General features: G+C 40.8%; 1 protein-coding gene across 4 annotated transcripts in view; it reads right to left on the bottom strand.

Moving 5' to 3' along the window:
- The window catches only part of CNTN4 (contactin 4), an 809,034-nt gene that overhangs the window by 25,465 nt on the left and 763,218 nt on the right, over positions 1-20,351 (bottom strand). For all 4 annotated transcript variants that reach the window (XM_072941737.1, XM_072941736.1, XM_072941738.1 and 1 more), the window contains one exon: positions 1,952-2,127. In XM_072941737.1, the coding sequence (XP_072797838.1) occupies positions 1,952-2,127 (176 nt within the window). The remainder of the gene's footprint in view (positions 1-1,951; positions 2,128-20,351) is intronic.

The following is a 20,351-nucleotide window of genomic DNA, read 5'->3' as shown; positions in this document are numbered from 1 at the left end:
GCTCCGCTCCTTATTTGTAAGTATAATATCACCTGGAAGGATCTGCTTCTCATTGTAAATTGATGTGTACTTGGTTTCCTTCCTTGGTTGCGATACAATGTATTACATATTCACCCAGGGCGATGGAAGATATGGAACTGCCCGTAGTTGTAAACAGAATCAGAAGAAAGGCAAAAGCATATAGAGAAGAGAGAGCTGAAGTTTCGGGACTTAGTTGTCAGGGGCTGATCCCTGCTGTGCCACTTCCTGTAAGTCTCTTAACCTCTCTGGGCCCTAGTTTATTGACCTGTGAAAGAAGGATGCATTGCCTACTGTGCTAGCTTGTGAGAATCAAATGAGATCGGATGCGTACATGAAATCCTGAAAACTGTGAAGCACAGGATAAATCTAAACTGGTGTTGTGGGTGACCATGATCCATTTTCTCTGTGAAACCACTACGTCCAAGATACTAAATCTAATTCAGGAAGCGCTGTGATTTTTTTTAATCAGAAATCTTTTTTATTTATAACACTGGGGTTCTCATCCAGATTCCACTGTCTACTAATCAACTCCTATAAATGCTCAGTAAAATAGGATAATGGTTACCATGTTTCACACAGATTCTGCGAAGATTTAAGAGCCTATCTTTGAAAATATGTGATAAATGATTAGGTACTTTGCAAACCTAAGGTATCATCATCATTATTATTAACACTTCTTTATCTAAGACATTTCATGTGTTCGGACCTTGCGTGTAGGCTTAAACAAAAAATATGCCTCGCAAGGGGCTGTGTGCAGGGAAGGGGGAACGTCACATTGGTTTTAAGGAAGTGCCGACACTATTGCAATAATTCGTTTTATCACCAAGGGCTTGAAGGTCAAAGGCGCTAGCTGTAGCCTGGAGATTTCAGGGCACAGCAATCCATTAACAGAATTTCCTGATGATGTGGCTTACAGCGTGCTCTCCTTATTTGCAAATTTTGACCAGACTTGTGTTTTTAAAGTAAAACTGAAACAAAATAAAAAATAAAGTCAGGACTGAGGTAAGAGTCCCACAGAAGGAGACCACAGTAACTTTCTCTTTCCCTGCAAAGTCATCCGGACCCAACTGTTCACTGAGACCTGCATTTACGTTCCCACCAAAGAGAACAAAACAGCATCGGCTTATCTTCCCCTGACTGTGGTCTGTTCTGTTCCCAGCTGAACACTTGGAGGCGATTAGAGGACAAGGAAATAGTAACTTTTCCCCCAACCACCATAGGTTGGCTCTACCAAGCGTGGTTTCCACCATCCTGACCCAGGAAGTAGAAACTGCAAAATGAACCTGACTTCGGAACGGCTTCCTTCTCTCTCCTCGTGTCCAGTGCAGACTCTGCAGGCGGGAACGGTCGTGGGGGCTCCCACTGCACTGAGCTCTCACAGTGTGTGGTGCGGACCGGACTTTTGCACTTACTTCTTAGCGATGGCTGACTGGTGTTAGCAGTAGTATCACAGAAGAGACAAACACGTCCCATTCGAAAGGCCAATGAGAGGGATTCCAAGGACAGCAGTCCCCAGAAAGTAGTCAGTGCTTGATTCCACTGCGGGGCATCTACCTGTGCCTCTGCCCTGGCTGATATGCAGCCAATCCAGCATAAAGTTCTGTAATTTAGTAGCTATGAGGCTAAGGCAAGACATGTAACTCCCACGAGCCTCAGTTTTCACCTTCATACACAGTGAGGAATAACTCATCTGTAGGCTAAGGGCTCTGAGCATTAATAAAAGGCCTGGCATATCGGTTGCTCAACCAGTGGGGCCGCATATATCATGCAAAAAGGAGCAGATGGTAACCAAGAGGTTTTTGAAATAAGGTATTTGAACAAAATCACTGAAGAATAACTTTATTCCAAGTTAGTCTAAACGAGTTGAGTCCTTTTGAGAAGTGTGGTCACAGACAGTGATTCCTGTAGACAGTCTGATATCAATACTTACCCCTCCGACTCTTTCAAAGTGGTCCCCATCTTTGTCAAAGTCGATCAGGTGCCCGTTGAATGACCAAGCGAACATGATGTCTAGTGAGTGGTCGTGGGTTACCTGGCACGGCAGAACGATACTTTCCCCGACGGTGACGTCCATGCTGGCCGGGGGCACCATCACCCTTGTTGGATCTGGAGAGTGGAAACAGAACAAAACAACAACAGAGCCGGTGAACCTGTGTGGGCAGAAAATGCAGACTCCAAGTGCAGGAGGAAAGACTAAGCAGTTGTGCTTTATTTTTTTCTTAGGCTGTGACTGGCAAACCTCAGTCATCTGGGAAGCTCAGATTCGGGCCGGGAGGTCATCTTTAATATGAAAAGATGAAAACGCTCATTATGTGAACCTGCACAGAGCAACAGAACTCGACTGGGGTGCACTGAGGTGAGATCTCTTAAGACACTTCTGGAAGGAAGGGCTTCCTTCTGGCGGTCGGCTCGGAAATTGCCTCTTTAAAAAGGTTTTTAGATCTCCCCAGTTTCACTAGAAAGCAATCTTTCAGCTGAGTACAAACAAGAAATCCACGTTAATTGGCAGTTTTTGGGCTTTCTTTTTTTCTATTATAAAAGTGATACATATTGAGTATGGGGAATTTAGAAAATTCAGGAAAGTTAAAAGAAGGAACCAAAGAAACCAAAATAAAACAAAACAAAGTCCTATTTAGTCTCTGTCCAGATAAAAAAAAAAAACCCTATTTTCATTTTAGTATAATTTCCTCCTGTCTTTTGGATTCATAGTTTTTCAGTTGTTTGTAAACATGCTACCCATGATTTGTCTGCCTTTTCCCTCTGCTTAATGTAAAATAGGTTTATATCTTTATCCACATATTTTTATAATCTGCTTAATATTCTATTAAGTTAACAGTGTCAACCATTTTGAAACTAGTCAACATTTCGGCACATTTTATTATACTATAAGTATAAACTATGCAGTAATGAACATCACTGACAAAACGATGGCTGCATCTTACTCCTTTAAAGTAAGGACTACTGATTTGATTTGAAATTCACTCTTTACATGGCAGTTCTAATTGGGAATGGAACGGGAGACTTGCTTGGCCAAGAGAGTATCAGCTCCAAAACTACACTCACTTATAGGTAGCCTCTTATTTCCACCGCAATATGATTTCATAAACAGCGCCGGAGAGTAAAATGGTGAAAAGCAATTTGACTTAAATAGAAAGGTCATGTAAGTGCCTGAAGAACGAAATTATGAATCCAGGCAGATGCCAGAAATTTCTGTGTACGAACCCAAATAAAACCAACCAGACAAACCACAATGAAGACGACAAATCAAAAGCAAACAGAAACAATAAAAAAAAACCAATGGCGCATCCTCTCCCACAGGGTTCACAGGGTTGTGTTTCACAGGCTGTGCAGCACGTAAACATTTACTGCACGTAGCTCCTAGATGAACACTCAGCTGGGAATCATGTCACAGTATCTCACAGGAGACTTCTGACTGGTCTTACTTTTCAACAATCCACACTAAAATTTCCTCTTTAAAGACAGCATTTAAAGCAGGTTTCTACCCTTTCATTCAAATACGGAGAGCAAATATCTCAGGTCCTTAGAAAAGGAAGGTTTGTATCCATAAATAGATTATAACCTAGTGGTGGGACACATTTCTGTTGCTTTCTGAACCTTGAGAAAGATCATAAGTGGACGGGTATGCTTTTAGTCACTGTGAAGTGAGAACTGAAAAGCAGGTGCTTCTAGCTAAGAGGTAATGGGAGAGAAAACTGTTTATTTCAAAACCTGAGGCTTTTGCAAGCCACATAATCAAAATCTGCTCTATTGACTGACTGACCCACAGGAAAAGATACACATTGAGGTTTGTTTTTTTTTTTTTAAATGAGGGAAGGAGCTGAGAGCAAATCACCTTAAAATAATGCTAAGCAAAAAATCTGAGAATATTGACACAACATTGTAAAATGACTATTACTCAAGATAAAAATGCTAAAAAAAATCTGAGAATAGCTTATCACTTTGACTTAACATGTCATTTATCATTTTTTAATTTAAATTTTTATCTATAAAATGAAGATTGGAACATATAATTCCTGGTCAAAATGATATAGGTCTATGGTTTTTATTTGGCAAGACATCACATTATTCTACTTTAAATAGCTGTCCACTGATTTTGCAATTTAGATATTCATTTTAAGGTACCTTCATTTATCTGTTGATTTATCCACTGAGCATGCGTTTTGTGTGATATGAATAACAGTGTCCTTGTACTAAGAGAGATATAAAAAACTGGGGGGAATAATAACATTGGTAAAAACTAACTGAGCCCCTTACATTCTGGGCACCACGTTACCTGCTTGACGCTGATTATTTCATTTATTCTTAACAAACAGGTAGTATTATCCTTCCTATTTAACAGATGAGGGAAAGTGGTGCCTGAGAGTAGTTAAGGAACCACCTATTGTACGAAGCTGCCTCCCTTCCCGTAGCTGGAAAGATGATCTCCCTTCACAAGCCATCCAGAGAGCAAGTCTAAGGGTGTAACAGCACTTCGCACTCCGGCTTCTGTGTGCTCAGCTGGGGACATGTAGATGCAGGAGAAACTCAAAGAAGGCCACGGCGTGAAGACAGTTTCGGAGGACTTCACTGCAAGAGTATTCCGGTTACTGCCTTCGACAGGTAAGAAGGAGCGATGATTTTATGCCTAAAAAGCTGGCCCTGGCTATAAGCTTACACATCAAACTGGTGAGTGCAGAGTCAAATGTCCAGGCTCAAGTCCTTGAACATGTCTTGCTCCCTGTCTCCTGACAACTTCCTGGTGAGTAGCAAGGAGCTGGCATGTACCCCAAAGCCTAGAGCCATCTGCAATTCTGGCTCATGTTTTTATTGTCATTTGTTTCCAAAAGAAATGTCCATCCCTTTGTGCACATGGAAGGATCTGGGACAGATTTGATTATTGGTGGACTCAGTTGCCTGTTAACCAAGGACCAGAGAAGTTCCCTAAATCAGGGATTATGCTGCTACAGTCGCTGTGCTGACAGCTGCCAATTCATTTACTTAGCACTTGTCACCGATTACATTTTGAGACCTGAAGTAGCAAGAATCAATGCAAAGGAAGCCGAGCGCTGTACACACACCAGAGAGGTCTCCTTGGGACCAGACTAGATTAAACCAAAGAGGTTCAAAAACTCATTAGCTCTTCGGTTTTCTCAAATTGTAGGCTTGTTCTGTACTCCTGTCTTCTGTGTTGTGAATTCTGATGCTTTTTACTTGATTAATTTCCTTACATTTGAATACAAACACTGTACACAAATAAACAGATGGCTCCTTCAAAACAAAACTGTCTCCCTTCCTTTGGTTTTAATTCATCAAGATCAGGAAGAACTTATATTTACGACTTCTGTTCTGAAGAGTCACTCCAGCTATTGTTCTGTGCATAGAACTCTCAAAGGCAATTAGGACTCAAGATGTGAATTGATGTCTGGATTTGGATGTAATTAAATAGCAACAATAAACAGGACCAACAACACCCCTAAACTTTCCAGCTTATGGTTCGTTCATCCTGTGGAGAATGATAAATTCAGAATTCCAGAGGGTTGCTGCTTAAGAATATATATATATATATATATATATATATATATGTATGTATTTTCCAAGTGCTTAACCCTCCTAGAATGAAAAAAATCCCTTTATGCTTTACAGTTTTTCTATAATATAGAGAGGACAGAAAGTAAACTAAATGCTTTTTTCCTAAAGATCACAGCAACCACGAGAGAGATTTAATTATTAACCACTCTGTTAATGATTAGGTCAACAGCTAGGTGCGTAAGTCGTAACTCTTATTATCCAAGTTCTATTACATCCTGACACGCGCTGTTCGTAGGAAAGCTTTCTGATTTAGGGCTTTTATTATCTGTAAAAACAAGCGCCTGAGGGTTTATAGGATAGGAATTCCATTTTGATGCTGCCTACCTTTTACTATACCGACCCTTCCATCTCGGTTTATAATTTCTTTACCTTTCCCACACAGGACCAAGACACCCACTTGGCGCCGACTGGGAAAGTATTTAATGTGTGTTTTAGTCATCTTCATTCAGGCGTGGTATACATCTCCTTTTGTTAGCGAATTTCGTGACTGCAGTGGTTTTGATCATGCCTTTTAGTCAGGTTGTGTCTTCTTTTCTAAATTTGAGAGGGAGATTTTTAAAAACAGCAGCTAGTCAAAGAGCTGACAGTGGGCTCACCTCAAATGACACAGAAGGGGGCTGGGTAGAGAACTATTCTTAACAGTCCTTAAATGACACCACAAAGATAGCTGGTTAATGATCACAATCAACCTAGAGGTAGAATCTTTACGGGTGAATTTAAGCACTTTCTAGTTGGTCCTATTTTTCTGATAAAAATAAAATCAGTGCTGGATGAACTATTTTTTCAAACATCAATTCTGCATAAGACACAGATCTAAAAGGAAGCCTCTAAACATGAGATGAGAATTGAAATTCCCAGTGATTTCAAGCTGGACCAATCCTTTAATTTACAATGGAATTTAATAGGGGTAAAGGCAAAAAGCTACACTTATGAAAATCAGCTACTTAGGTTCAGGCTCGGGGAAAACCGGGCTGGAAGTTCACATGGGAAAGACTTCAGCACTTCAGTCCCGACACGATCGTGCAGCTGCCAAAGGAAGCTAATGCAAGCTTAGGTGCAATAACGCCATGTGGTATGCCACCTTACAGAGGTATACACCCCATTATATTTTGCAGTAGTAAGACCACAGCTTACTGGGAACATCCTTTGGATTCACTGGCAGATGAGCACACCGAGGTTTAGTGAAGGATCCAATAAATCTATAAGAGCTAAAATTAATGAAAATGTTTGACACCGAAAAATCAGAGGAGACATGGGACTGGTCTGCAAATATGGGAAGGGTTTATAGGCAGAAGATGAATTAAGCTTACTTTGTGTTGCTTCAACGTAGAAAGTAAAGCATACCTACAAGGAGGCATACTTTAGCTCCATATAACGGATTACTTTCTAATGATTTGACTTATCAACAGGGACATGGGCTGCCTCAGGAAAACACGCATCTCCATTTCTAGAAGTATGCAAGTGGAGGTGGGCTCCATCAGAGACAGCATGTCAGGTTGCACCGGAAGCCAGCAGGCTAGATGAAGCCTGTCATCTTTCTGAAGAGCAGATGAATGCAAGCCACCTTCCCAAAGCTTTCCTGACCACTCCACTTGGGTGATTCCTTCCTCGTGTAAAGCTTGTCAGCATTAACTGTTCTATTTCTTTGACGTTCAGCGTGAGCACTGCTGTGGAATACCATTTACATAGATTCAGTTTCTCCCCTGTAATCAGGTTCCTGGGGGTCAGGGATCACATCTTGCACTTTTACAAATCCCTGGTGCCGAGCTCTGTCCCTGCTCACCAGAGATGGCTAAAGATTAAGTTGCTGATGATCTATGAATGGTCGTGCTGGTCACTGACCCAAGCAAGGACCTGAACCTTGGCGTGCTGTAGACTGGGAAGCTGTTGTGCTGTATTTCTTATTATTTATCCTGACTTAAGTTAACTACAGAACACAAACAAGCAGCCGCCTAAGCGCTCGCTCATTGTGCAGACTCTGACCCCCTTGTCTGCTCACCGCTGACTTCTGCCTCTAAGACCACATTTAGAATTTATTTTTGCTTGCTTCTAAAAAGGAATTCACTTTAAAAAGTAATTTATTATAAATTAGGGGTTGGGGATTAACAGACACACATAGGGAACTATATTCAATTTCTTGTAATATATAATGGAAAGGAATCTGAAAAGAATAAATATGTATGTTATGTGTATGTATAACTGAATCACTTTGCTGTACACCTGAAACTAACATTGTAAACTGACACTTCAATTAAAAAAAAAGATAATTAGGGATCAAAATAAATAAGCAAATAAAAAGGAATTTATTTAAAAAGTAACTTATTTGAAATAATTTCAATCTCACAGAAAAGTTGCCAGAAAAATGCAAAAAACTCTATCACCTCCACATAGAGCCGTCCATTGTTAATATTTTATTGCACTTGCTTATTTCATATTCTTTTCTCTCTTACACATAACCGAGATGTGTAACAGATATATGTGATATTATCGATAATTTACATTCATCTACTATCATTAGTCTCTTTCTGAACCTTTTGAGAGCCACTACAGGCATGTCTCATCACCCTTAAATATTCCCAGTGTGTATTTCCTCCAGCAAGGATACTTTCCTAATAATCAGCACAAGACCCTCCAAATGAGGAAAGCAACTCTGCCACATCAACACTAGGCAACTCAGATCCCATTTAACATTTGCTGACTTTCTTAGTAATGTCTTTTTATCCGTTGATCCAGGACCTCATCCAGGAATAAATGTTGAATTTAATTGTCATGCGTCTTTAGATGCCTTCAAGTGAGAACATTTCTTTAGTCTTTCTCTATCTTTTAAATTCTTAGCAGTTTTAAAGAGGACAGACCTTACATCCTGCAGGGTGACTCTCAGCCTGGGTTTATCTGCTATTTCCCTTTTAAGTGCACTGAATCAGGAGTTGGGTGATGAGTTACCTGGGCAGGGATTCCAAAATTACAGCAGTATCTTGATGCTCATTAAACCTCCACCCGCCAGCCTTAGGTTCCACTGAAGACTCTTGCCTGAAGCAACCTCTCTGATGTGGCCAAATGGCCAGTCTCTGTTTCTGTCATTCCTTCTACATACACTAAATGACGTTCTACTGTAAAGAAGAGCTTTCCTCTCTCATTCATTCATTCATTCATTCATTCATTCATTCACTCTTGGCTTCCTATTTTATCCAATGAATTGCAGTACCTGACCAGTATTACTTATTTTAATGCTCAAATTGCCCCCATTTGGCCAGGGGCAGTTCTTTTAAGCTGGCTCCTGTGCCCTGGTGACATTTTGTTGTCATTTGTTGGGTGTTTCCTTACTTTCTGGCCCAGTGAGATGTTTCAGGCTTATCTTCCACATTGCTATAGCCCTAGGATGGGCGCTTTCTCTCAGGAGGGCTGGTACCTTTTAGTGGAGGATGGTTTTGCGAAACCAAGATGTGGACAGCTCTGCACTCAGCCACTCTAGGCCCTTTCAGCCAAAGAGGTGAGTGTGCGCGCACGCAAGCGCACACACGTACGATACACATACATCTCCATCTAGAACTGTTTCTATTTGCTTAATCAACTTACTTTCCTGTTTGCTATAATCAACCCCCCGGCTTTGTCCACTGTCTCCTCTGCCCGCCACCTCTGCACCTACCCTCAACTACCCCACATCCTGAGATTCTGGCCCATAGATTCATGCCTCCGTATACCTCTCCAGCCTGCCTCACTCCCCTATATTCTCAGCCTGTGTCGACTCCTCTTGTGCTGGGAAGCAAAAGGATGATAGGAAGAGAAATAAAAGAAATGGAAGGAACAACAGGACTTAGACTGCCTTAGTGTTTAAAATACAAAAATTTTAAATGACTACCCCACAGAAAAATAAAATTAAGAAGATGGCTAACTCTAATTCTAGAGCCTATGCAATTTAAAAATCAAAGTTTTATGAAGGGGCAGGGTATAGCTCAAGTGGTAGAATCTGTGTTTAGCAAGGTCCTAGGTTCAATCCCCAGTATCTCTTCTAAAAATAAACAAATAGATAAATGAATGAATGAATTAAATAAGTTACCTCCCCTCCCCCGAAAATAAGATTAAATTAAAAATGAAAAAAAAACAAATTTTTTAAAATTAAAGTTTTATGCTACTTCTTAGAAGAATTAATACAGAATGCATTACTTTATTAAAATTGAAACACCCTGAGTTCTGCATTTCACACTAGGGTGAAAATTTGAATCAGTACAACCATAAAATACCTATTGTCAAGAACAAGGCATTACTTAAAATTAATTAACCTTCTAGAGAATAATTTATTTTTAAATAGAGGAAAATTGATTAATATTCTAATTCTTCTCTGCTAGGTTGTTTGGAAAGCAGCTATCAAAACAAACAACAGCATGGGTTCCAGTTGGTTCTTTTTCCCCTGACTTACTTTTCAAAACTCCATTCTGCAGGGAGTCAGGTAGGGACGTGGGGAAGGATGGGGTGGGTGAGGTCATCCCTGAGAAATCTACATCACTTAGCTAAAAGTCCTTTTCAGATGGTTCCATTATTGCTACTTGTGAGGGTGTGGATTCTTCTCTGCTGTACTTGCTGACTGTCTCTTAGGGGGCCAGACTTCCTCACTGTCTTTGAAATTTTGGTTTGGAAGTTCATCTTATAAGGGAATTTTTTTCTTCCTCATGAACATTTCTCCGTGTTATATAGTTATAAAACCCTAAACAGGTTATGTGAAGGGTTTAGGGTTCACATCCCATATGGTAGCAAAATACAGGGCATTGCACCTTATATTGTACAGACCTGGCTCTTGTTTCCTTAGGTGGACTTGCTGCCCACTCTGGCCATCGATAATTTCTCTTTCAACTTCTTGAATCTGAGAATTCTCTCCTCCCCTGTAACCACCCCAGTTTCCCGGTAGGGAGCCGAGATCCAGACCCTGGCTTGAGGCGTAGGCAGCTTTAACTGCCAAAATATCCTGACGAAATAAAATACATTCAATGCATAATCATCTAGATGTATTTGGTATTTGTTTCCAACAGTCCATTTTGGTTATAATTATTACTTTTTTGGAAATCTTTTAGCCATTTTATTTATTTATTTTTTTAGACATTTACTTTTCACTTAGATTTGTTTCGTACTGAGCAGCTATGGCTATGAATTGAGAATTTAAAAAAATTAAAATAAATGGACACTATTTTTCTTTGTTTATCTTACCTCTCTATTTGTTAACACAATTAAAATATGATTTTGTTGTGTGAAAAAGTGAAGGGAACCAGTTGGAAAAAAAAAAGCAATGCTTTTATCTTGGCTGAAGACAAAGAAATCTTCCCTTTGTAGGTGGTGGAAAAACACAGCAATGGCATAGACTTTCACACGTCAAGGTTTTTGATCGATTCATGCCAAGAAGCACGGCCACACGGTATTGTGACCTGGTTCTTTGAACAACTTGTGCAGCTTGACAAGTGACATTGGAAGGAAAAACACACAGCAAATTCTGACCCCAGTCGGACTGGGCAGGAACGGGAGGCTTCTGTAAGGTAATTTACAAATCACCCCCTGAGCAGAATGCTTACCTATCTATTTTCAAGGACTAGGAAAAAACACAAAGCAGAGCTGTTTAATAAGCTTGACCGTCACCCATGGAAACTGTGATGCACACGCCAATTGAGGGTGACCAAGTGTAAGTAACTTCAGAGACAAGCAGCCAAATGATAATCAAAGTTACTACATTTGCCTGGTCAAAATGTGTAGCATAAAGCCCCTATTTCATTATGCAGCCTGTTCTCATGACTTCCCAAGGCTCTTGGTTGCCTTTCAGGCCTCCAAGACGGTTACAACCATTCATGATGAATTTCTGTTTTGCCTTGTTTGGTATTAAATAGTCAAGTCAAAATTTGTCTTAAAATCATTCCTGGTCAACTTGTTTGCTCTTTTTTTTTTTTTTTTTAACCTGCCACTAGGGCAAATCACCCTTCTGGTTTTAGATTTGTGACATGTTTTGGTTGCTGGGATGCCTTTCCAAATGGACAAAAATTTTCTGCAGGTGCATAAGCTTCCACTATGAATAAAAATACTTCTCAAGCTAAGCAGGAGCCATAACAGAGGGAGAGCTGGGTGCGTGACATCTACCCTCTCACGTTTTCTTTCTTTCAGATTTAAAACAAATGGTCCTCACAGACTATTGGAAAAGACTATTCTCACTGACAAATTAAATGAAGCGTATCTTCAAGTCAAGATATAATGAAAATTACACTATGCCACTTTTCAGACCGTGATTGAAGATAAACAAGAATGATAAATGGGACCCACAGATCTCTTTGAACCATGGAGAAACATTTGTATCATATAATAATTAGAATTTTTCTTTTGGAGATGGAGGAATTACAGGCCTGTTTTTGTTGTTGTTGTTTTTTAGTTTTTTTTTTTTTTTACATCAACTACATATGGGTAACTCGCCCTGATGAGTCACTGGGCAAAAAAATTCCAAAGAAATCCCTTGAATGCCAGGGAAATAAAATAAACCCCATCCTATGGCATGCATAGGAATGGTGAAATGAGGTCTTTTGCTGATTAAAGGAATATATTACTGCACCTGATGGACGTCTGGCTGTATCTACTGATACGAGGTGAGAGAATATTTACCTAAACTACAATAGAAATGGAATGTACACCTTAGGCCAGGGCAAAGAAGTCCACCGACAGTGCCTTCCAGCGTCACTCATCACATGCAAATCACCAACTTCCTGCGGTTTGTTACATGGGGAAGGACCAGGGTCTGGTCAGTAGGTGGTGCTGAAGCCACAGCAGAAGGAGAAAGTGTCCCTTTTCTGTTCATCCTGCTGCTCTCAGCAATTTTCCAATTCCTCTGTTTAAGGACCCTGCAACTTGGAAAAGAGGCAATAATGCTCAAAGTCTAAAGCGCTATTTCTTCGTTTGCTTACAGATTTGAGAAAAGGTCACCGAGGAGCATATGCCATTTAAAAAAGAGGGTTTTCCTATCTTTGTGGGAATAATTAGGTCCCTCCCATTATTTGGTGCAGGAAGGGTTGAGGTGGAATGTCTCCTGCAAAACAAAATCAAACAAGCCCCCGACCCCAACCTCTGGGCCGTTCTCGACTAGCTTGTTTGGAGGCTTGTCTGTAATTCTAGGTGCACTTCTGCCTGCAATCCCTCAGGATGGACGACAGTTAATAGCTCCCAGGCGCCTGCAGGTGCCGAGATGCTCCTTTTGTGTGCCTGGCAGGTAAGGCACCCTGAGTTTAGCTAACTGAGTTCTCTTCTGTTGCTCCTGAATGTGATCTGTATGTACATTCGATGAAATTTAAAGGCAGGAGAATGAACATGAGGAGAGTCTTCAATGAAGACGCTGTTCCTGCTCTTCACTCGGAGGAGAAAGAGGGAAATAGCTGGAAAACACACTCGTGTCGGGAAGAACTACCTTACGGGGTAGATTTGAGGGTCGCTGCACATTGGGTCCAATCTTCCACACCAGAGACAGGGACACTTTCCTTTCTATTGAGAGTTGCTGACCCAGAGAGAAAAAAAAAAATCAATAGAGGGTCAGAGAAGTAGAAAGCAACTTAATTTAGTTAATTTTCAGAGAGATGTTTACAACTTTTCCTGACTTCTAAATTAGGTACAGGGACACAAAAATCTAAAGGTATATCAAATAATTTAAAACACACCTAATGTCTGTAACGGACAGTGGAGGTGAGGGAGAGTGGGACAGCAGAAAGATGGAGAAAAGAAGAAAATACAGAGAAATAGAGTGAGAGGGACAGAAGCAGAGAACAGCAGAATCCCCTGCTTCACAAACCGCAGAGAAATTAGATGCTGAATAAAGGACACCCCGCCAAGAGGAAAGCACACAGCCGCCAAAGAATTTCTGGAAAGTGAAAGAGCAGTCTTTTGCAGAGTTACAAATGTTCCATCCATAGTTTTCAGGACATCAAAATAGAAAACTTTTATTGGGCAAGCTGCATCTTTATAAATACAACCATTTACATACAGATAAGTTGCCTAGGGGAGCAAAATTCGCTACCCCGAAATGTGTCTCTTTGGCATGAAGATTAATTTAGGCTGATTCGTTTTAAGAAACAGAAGACTCAGGAAGTCTTTCTTTGTACCATCCCCCTAGCTGCCTGGAGAGTTTGGACAGAGTGCCCATTTCCGGAGCTATCCCAGAGATATCTGCATAGAATATGGGCCAGGTGCCCTGGGGGAGACTCCGAGGGGCCTGCAGCTCAGAGTCCTCTGTGTCCCATTGTCCCTGCCCCACCCAGCAAACATCTGTGTACCTGATTTTTGCTTTTCCATCTCCATTCAATTGTCTTCTTCTCCTTTGAAGTCCCAAACCCCTACCCCTGTCCCCCTCTTTTGTCTTTAGCTGAAGACAGTATTTAAGGTGGGGGTTTCCTCCATTTGGGGGAGTTAAGTTTTTCTGGGTCTCTCCATGTATACATGTTGTTAAACTTCTGTTTGATTTTTCTCCTGTTAATTCGTCTCATGCCAATTTGATTCTCAAAAGAACTGAGAAAGGTAAAGGAAAATTTCTTCCTCCCTGACAGCTGCACCTTGCTACTTCCACCTGAGGATGATCGATTATCCACTTTGACCCGAAGTCCTACGTATCCCACATCTTCACTGACTGTCCTCTCCCGTGACGGCTGGGCTTTGCCACAATGATTACGTGAGGAATTGCAGCGTTAATATTGTCTAAAAATACTGAGTCATGGTCAACATTAAAAATTGGTCAGATACTTTAGAAAGGGATTTATTTATTAAGAGCAAACGAGAAACTGTTTTTTGGTTGGTCTAGGAAAAAAAATTAACTCCTTCCTTATTCCAAAAACATGTTAATTACTTGAATTAAAATAAACATACAAAAACCCCCGTGTGTGTGTGTGTGTGTGTGTGTGTGTGTGTGTGTGTTCATGCACACATATTCAAGTGTCCATTCCTCAAATCTTTTTCAACTTTATAGGAAATGAACTCATTTCCTAGATTAACCATTAGAATCGAACAGCTCCTTCATGGTAAGAAAGATAGTGAGGCAAGACCCCCACCTAGTTTACAACAAATAATGTGCACGTCACTTGTATGACTCCTGTCAAGTCCCTAGGGTATCTTTCTGGGCTGCAGTACATAAGAGAGAATGGGATTTTGCAGACTGCTGCAGCATCAAACATACCAAGGCTTGCAGAGGGACAAGTAAGAAAAATCAATTCATTCATTCATCGAAGAAAGCAAGATAGAGAAGGCTCATGGCCCTACATTTGTAGATCATTCCACAATTTACAAACAGTTTCTCACCCATTTCCACAACCGTTCTGAACCTTAACTGAGACTCTGCTGGGAGTTATTTCTGTATTGGGTAGAGAAGCAGACGACCTCAGAGAGACTGTCTTGCATTCGGACACTGTACCAGGACCTGCTATTTTGCTCAACTCCCAAAAACACCACTCCCACAGCGAAGAATGTTCACTTGTGCAACATGGCAGCCATGAGAACCGTTTGTCATTTCTTCCCAGACTGGAAGCTCCCCAGCAATGCTGGAGGACCAGAAGCAAGCTGGATGCTCAGGTCACTGGAAATACGCCCAGTCCCAGAGTGCATCACAGAAATGGCAGCTGGGGGCTGTTTCTTATCGAGTAAAATAACTTCTTTTAGTGATGCTTTGATGTAGACATAGGTTTTGCTAAGAATGTCAGCATAATGAAATGTATAAAACATTCTATTTAGTATCTTAAAAGCCTAGTTTCCAGGTTTGGTCACACAGCACCGATTAGGTGTGTAACCACCAAGAAGTCATTTGACATCTCTGAGCTGTAGTCTTCTCCTCTATTATTTGAAAGTGATGGCATTTGGCATCCCATGATGACTATGAAATTCAAAATGGGTTAATGGATTTCAACATGCTTCATAAACTATAAAACGCTACCCAAGTGTGGGATACCATCACTACCGTTACTGTTGATGCTGAAGATTTGCTTGGGAAAAAAAAGAAGAGACCTATTTTGAGGATAAGAAGGGGATGGCAGTCTAAGGGAAAGCGCTCACGGTTGTAAGTCATAGTTACAAGACAGCTGTTGGCTGCTTAATAAAAGCCAGTGAAGATGACAAAGTAATTTCTGGTTCAAGCATGAATGCTCAAGTACAGGAGTTTACGTTCGATTGCCAGATGCTTCGAGCTAGCAGCTAAATCCAAAGACGCCAAAGACACTTCACGCACCAACAATATCCTGGCCTCTCAAGTCCAAGCACTGCATAAACGCATGTTCCAAAAGGAAAGGATGCCACTGGAAAATTACCCGGGAGGAGGAAGAACTGTGAAACTGATGAGGAAGGTGGCAAATTCAAAAATAATCATTCAATTACCAGTTAGAAAAGGAGGTAAAACGTGAGTGGAGAAAACGCCGCCTCTACAGTGTTGGGTGATCGAAAAGATAACATCGCTGTTTCCTAAAGATGAAGATGACTGCGAAGAGGATACATTCATTTATGATTTTTAGAAATCCGTCAATGAAAGATTTCACATGGGTGATTTAAAAGAAACTGTTAAAATGTTTACCCGTGTGACTTTACCCAAAAGTGAAGGCTGTGTGTAGTACAGCCATCAAGGTGGTAAGCAATGTGTTTATTAAACATTTTCCATTTTGTTTTGTGGTTGTCTGGTAGATAACTCACATGAGGAGAAAACAGAGAACAAGCTGTTTACGAGGATGCCTAGTTCTTGGAGTTGCCATTTCAGGTTCTTGGTGGAATGATGATGATACTGTGTTGCCCACCTCGCCATCACTGACCCTTGTCATTATCATCATCATCGCTGTTTACTATGTTACAGAATATATTTACATAATTACTTACAGTCTATTTACCACGTGCCAGGATCTGTGCTAAATACCTGCATTTGTGACCTCACTAAAATTTAAGCATTATGAGGGCAAGGAGCACATCTTTCTGGTCCAGCACAGGTCCGTGACAGATAGCCTAGTTAATGACAAGACAGGTGTGATAAATTTCTGTAGCGTGAATGGATTACCGCCAGTTAGACTTCACCACTCTACGAGAGGTATACCGTTCTCACCATTTAATATGCTATGGACCCTGAGCCTTCCTTAAAGAGGCTAAATGTATTTCCCAAGGCCACAGACCTAGTTAGAAGGAGAAAATAGGTATTCAGTCCCACGTGCGGTTGACTGGAAAGCCGTATATGCTACTGTTTTCCATTCCAATATGACTGCGGCTGACTGCTCACTTTAATTCATTGTGAAAGAGGCGTTTGGGTGGCTGCCAATGCTTAGGCGTAAATGAGCTTTGTCTAATTCTCTTTTTATTCTGATAGAATGTGACATGATGTGTTGGAACCAGGGATACTTGCAGGAGTCAACTCACGGGAAGGAGGAAGGAAAAACAGGACTCCAGGTGATGAGGAGAGAAAAGGAGTCAAGAGAAGAATGGCAAGAATCAATTCCAGAAAAGCCCAAAAGGAATCATTACACTTTACTGTCTGATGTTCCGAAAGGTAGCAGCGTCTAGGTTATTTCTGGAAACCAGCCCCATCAATGAAGGCTCAGTTCAAGAGGAGGCAAAAACACATGGATATAAAACATTTCCAAGTTAAAAATAAATCATTTCAAAGTATTATATATTGGAAAATTGGACCCCCTGAATGACGGGATTAAAAATGTGGACAACGGAGACAGATTTCTGAGTTTTAATTCAATTTCAGTCACTCACTGACTGTGTGAACCCTAGGGCAATTATTTCATTTCTCATAGCCTCGGTTTTTCCCAGATTTAATGGGAATGACACCATAGTTCTCATACTTCTAGGATTAAATGAGCAATTGAAGACAAAGGTTTAAAAGTCAAACTTACCACGTAATAAATGTTATCTATTCCTAAGAAACTCGCAGAAACAAAGATGCCTCCATAGTTCTTTTTGAGTAAATGCCCAGATCTTTACAATGGCCCACAATGCCTTATCAGACCTCAATCAACACTTTTGTGAAAGAGAGAAATGTGAAGGTATAACCTCTTTAAGGTACAAAGGTTGATAGCTGTACCATGCATACCCAAACTACAAGCCACTGTCTAGACTCGTGACAAGACAAGAGGGTGCAGATTCTAAACAGCAAGCTGCTCTTGCAGACTAGAAGTAGTTAAGAAACTGATCTGTGGAGTCAGAAATATCTGGATGCAAATTTTAGCTCTACCACTTACTGGTTGACTGAGTATGACTTGTTAAGTCAGTTAATTTTTTCCTAACTTTAATTGTCTTGTGGCCACACGTAACATGACTGACACATATTCAGTGTTTGATACAAGTTAGTTATCATCATCATCACCATCTTCATCACTGAATCTGTCTGTTGTGCCTGGATTATAACTGCAGGAACTTTTAAAGAAAAACAGTTTCTCCTAAAATGTGCCAAGTTCGGGGAGGGAGAGAGAAAAATTTAGTGAAAGGAAAGCGTTCGTATAAATCTCCAAAGCAATATTGTGGATTTCTAAGTCATGACAAAATCTGCCTCAACTTCACATGGAAGCAAAAGAGGAAACAAAACTGACAGCTTCTAAAAATGATAACAGATGCTCAAAACAATTTCGCGGTGAGTCAAAGTATCATAAGGAAATTATCATTGTACATAGACGTTTCTTTGCCAGAACAATGTACAGACACCCAGATAAACAGCACAGGTGCCATCTTGTTCAGTTGCCAGGGCAACACACCAGGTCTGAAGACGGTCCCTGGAATGACATCAAGTCAAGATCATCTTGCTTGTTGCATCCACATTCCAGGACCTCCATTAACTCTCCGGACATCATCAGACACTGTGAAAAATGCTGAAGACAGGACAATATGACCCTGAGCTGAGAAGATTAATAACCGGTGAATAACTAAACTCGCTCACTGATAGTCTGCTATGCTGATTTCTACAGCTATCTTCATGGATTATTTGAGTAATTTATGGGGCATGGCCAAAAATATACTGTACTGAGGGACATGAAAGGTCTGAACAAAGCTTAGGTGAGGGGCATCTTTGGCTTTTAAATACGGAATCTTTTTAAACGTTTGTTGTCCCCTCTTGTCTTCTATTTGATAATTCTCCAGAGGCCAGAAACCACACAGAGACTAAGAAGAGTGGCTTTTGAAAGCAGCAGCAGAGACTCCCACAGACGCTGTTAAGACTGCTTCTCTTGCAGGGTCACCCTGAGGCACATGCCTGACTCTCTACAACAGATCCACGTGGGAGCCGGGGTGCCAAACTTCTGAGGGGAATCCACTCTCTAATCAGAGTCAGTAGAATTGACTAAAAATTAAGAGATCTGGATTCTAATCCAGAAAGGTACTTACATGATGCTAAACACAGATTGAGCAACCTCATCATGTGAGTGGTTGAGGGGCACACACCTCAATCCCCATTTCTTTCACAGGCTCAGTCTGAATGATCATGATTATGTAGATAACCTAGTAATGATGGCAAGTGGGACCTTAATAAATCAGATAAATTACATAGGTTTAACTTCATAAGACTTTCCCTTTCCACGCTATTTGACAATATAGAGCTGGCCAAAAGTAATTTACATGCTGGGATGGTTTTATAAGAAGAGAATAATAATTTTAAAAAAAAGCAACAAAAAATAATCAGTATGATTACGTGTCAGATACCGTGCTAGCTTCTTTCCATAAATTATCTCATTTCCTCCTCATAATAACTCTATTAGGATTCCAGGACCTCTCTAAAGTCTCTTCCATTAGTAGCACAGGGATTTTTTTTTTTAAAAAGGCATAAACTATAAGGATGGAGAGAATGGTTGGGATGATTCATGATTAAGAATGGTCTTAATCATTAAACTTGGGGGTGCTGGGAAGCAACTGGATGTTAGCAGACAAGAAGCCTGAATCCTAAGCTGGCAGCGGGGAAATAAACACCAGGAGCAGCTTGACTTGTAGTCTTTAGTTTATGCCCCCAAGATTCAGGAAGTGGTGGCATCACTTGCTGCCGGAAGTGCAGGGAATGGAGCCCCGGATGAATTTTGTTTAGAATCAGTTAAGTCCCCAGATATCTTCCCTTATTCCAGGCGCCCAGGTGATGAGCCTTCCTTACCCCAGAAGTATGCTGGGATTTTACCTTCTAAGCAGAGCAAGGCTTCTGGGCCTGGAGATACCAGGTTCAAAGGAGGGTAGCAGGGATTTTGTGAATATGTATATCATGAATGTTGAGATTCTCAACACTCTTCCTCCATATGGCTCCCAGGACACTAGCAGTGAGACGTCTGTCTCTAGGGACTGTGATCAACCCAAAAGGAAATACTTAAAAATACTGACATAGGGAGGTATCCCCTCAAAATGGCTCAGTCTTATTGAACTCTTAGTCAATAGACTTCACTCACAGGTTCCTGGCTTCGAGCTAGCTTTTTCGTGCTTCACTCTTTCGTGCCAACTGAGAATCACTAGACATCTGAGGACAGCTTCTAACATAAAAGATCAAGTCCAAGGCAAGTAAAGAAAATCTAGCGTTAATCTTTCCAGAGAAATAGGAGATATGGAATTCATGCATAGACAGAGAATCTCCAACAGAACAAATAAGGAATATTCAGAGACTAAAAGAGAGTTGCTGGGAAGTTAAGCCATGACAATTGGGAGTTAAAAGATAACTTGGCTAACTTGTCCTGTGGGCCGGCATCCAAGAAAGGAGGAGGCTTTGTGCACAGCTCCGTGAAAATGAGCCATGGCCCAGCATTTAGGAC

The sequence above is a fragment of the Vicugna pacos genome, chromosome 17 (assembly GCF_048564905.1).
Source record: "Vicugna pacos chromosome 17, VicPac4, whole genome shotgun sequence".
Classification (NCBI taxonomy): Eukaryota; Metazoa; Chordata; class Mammalia; order Artiodactyla; family Camelidae; genus Vicugna; species Vicugna pacos.
The sequence above is the reverse complement of the archived record's forward strand: the minus strand, read 5'-3'. Positions and strand labels throughout refer to the sequence as shown.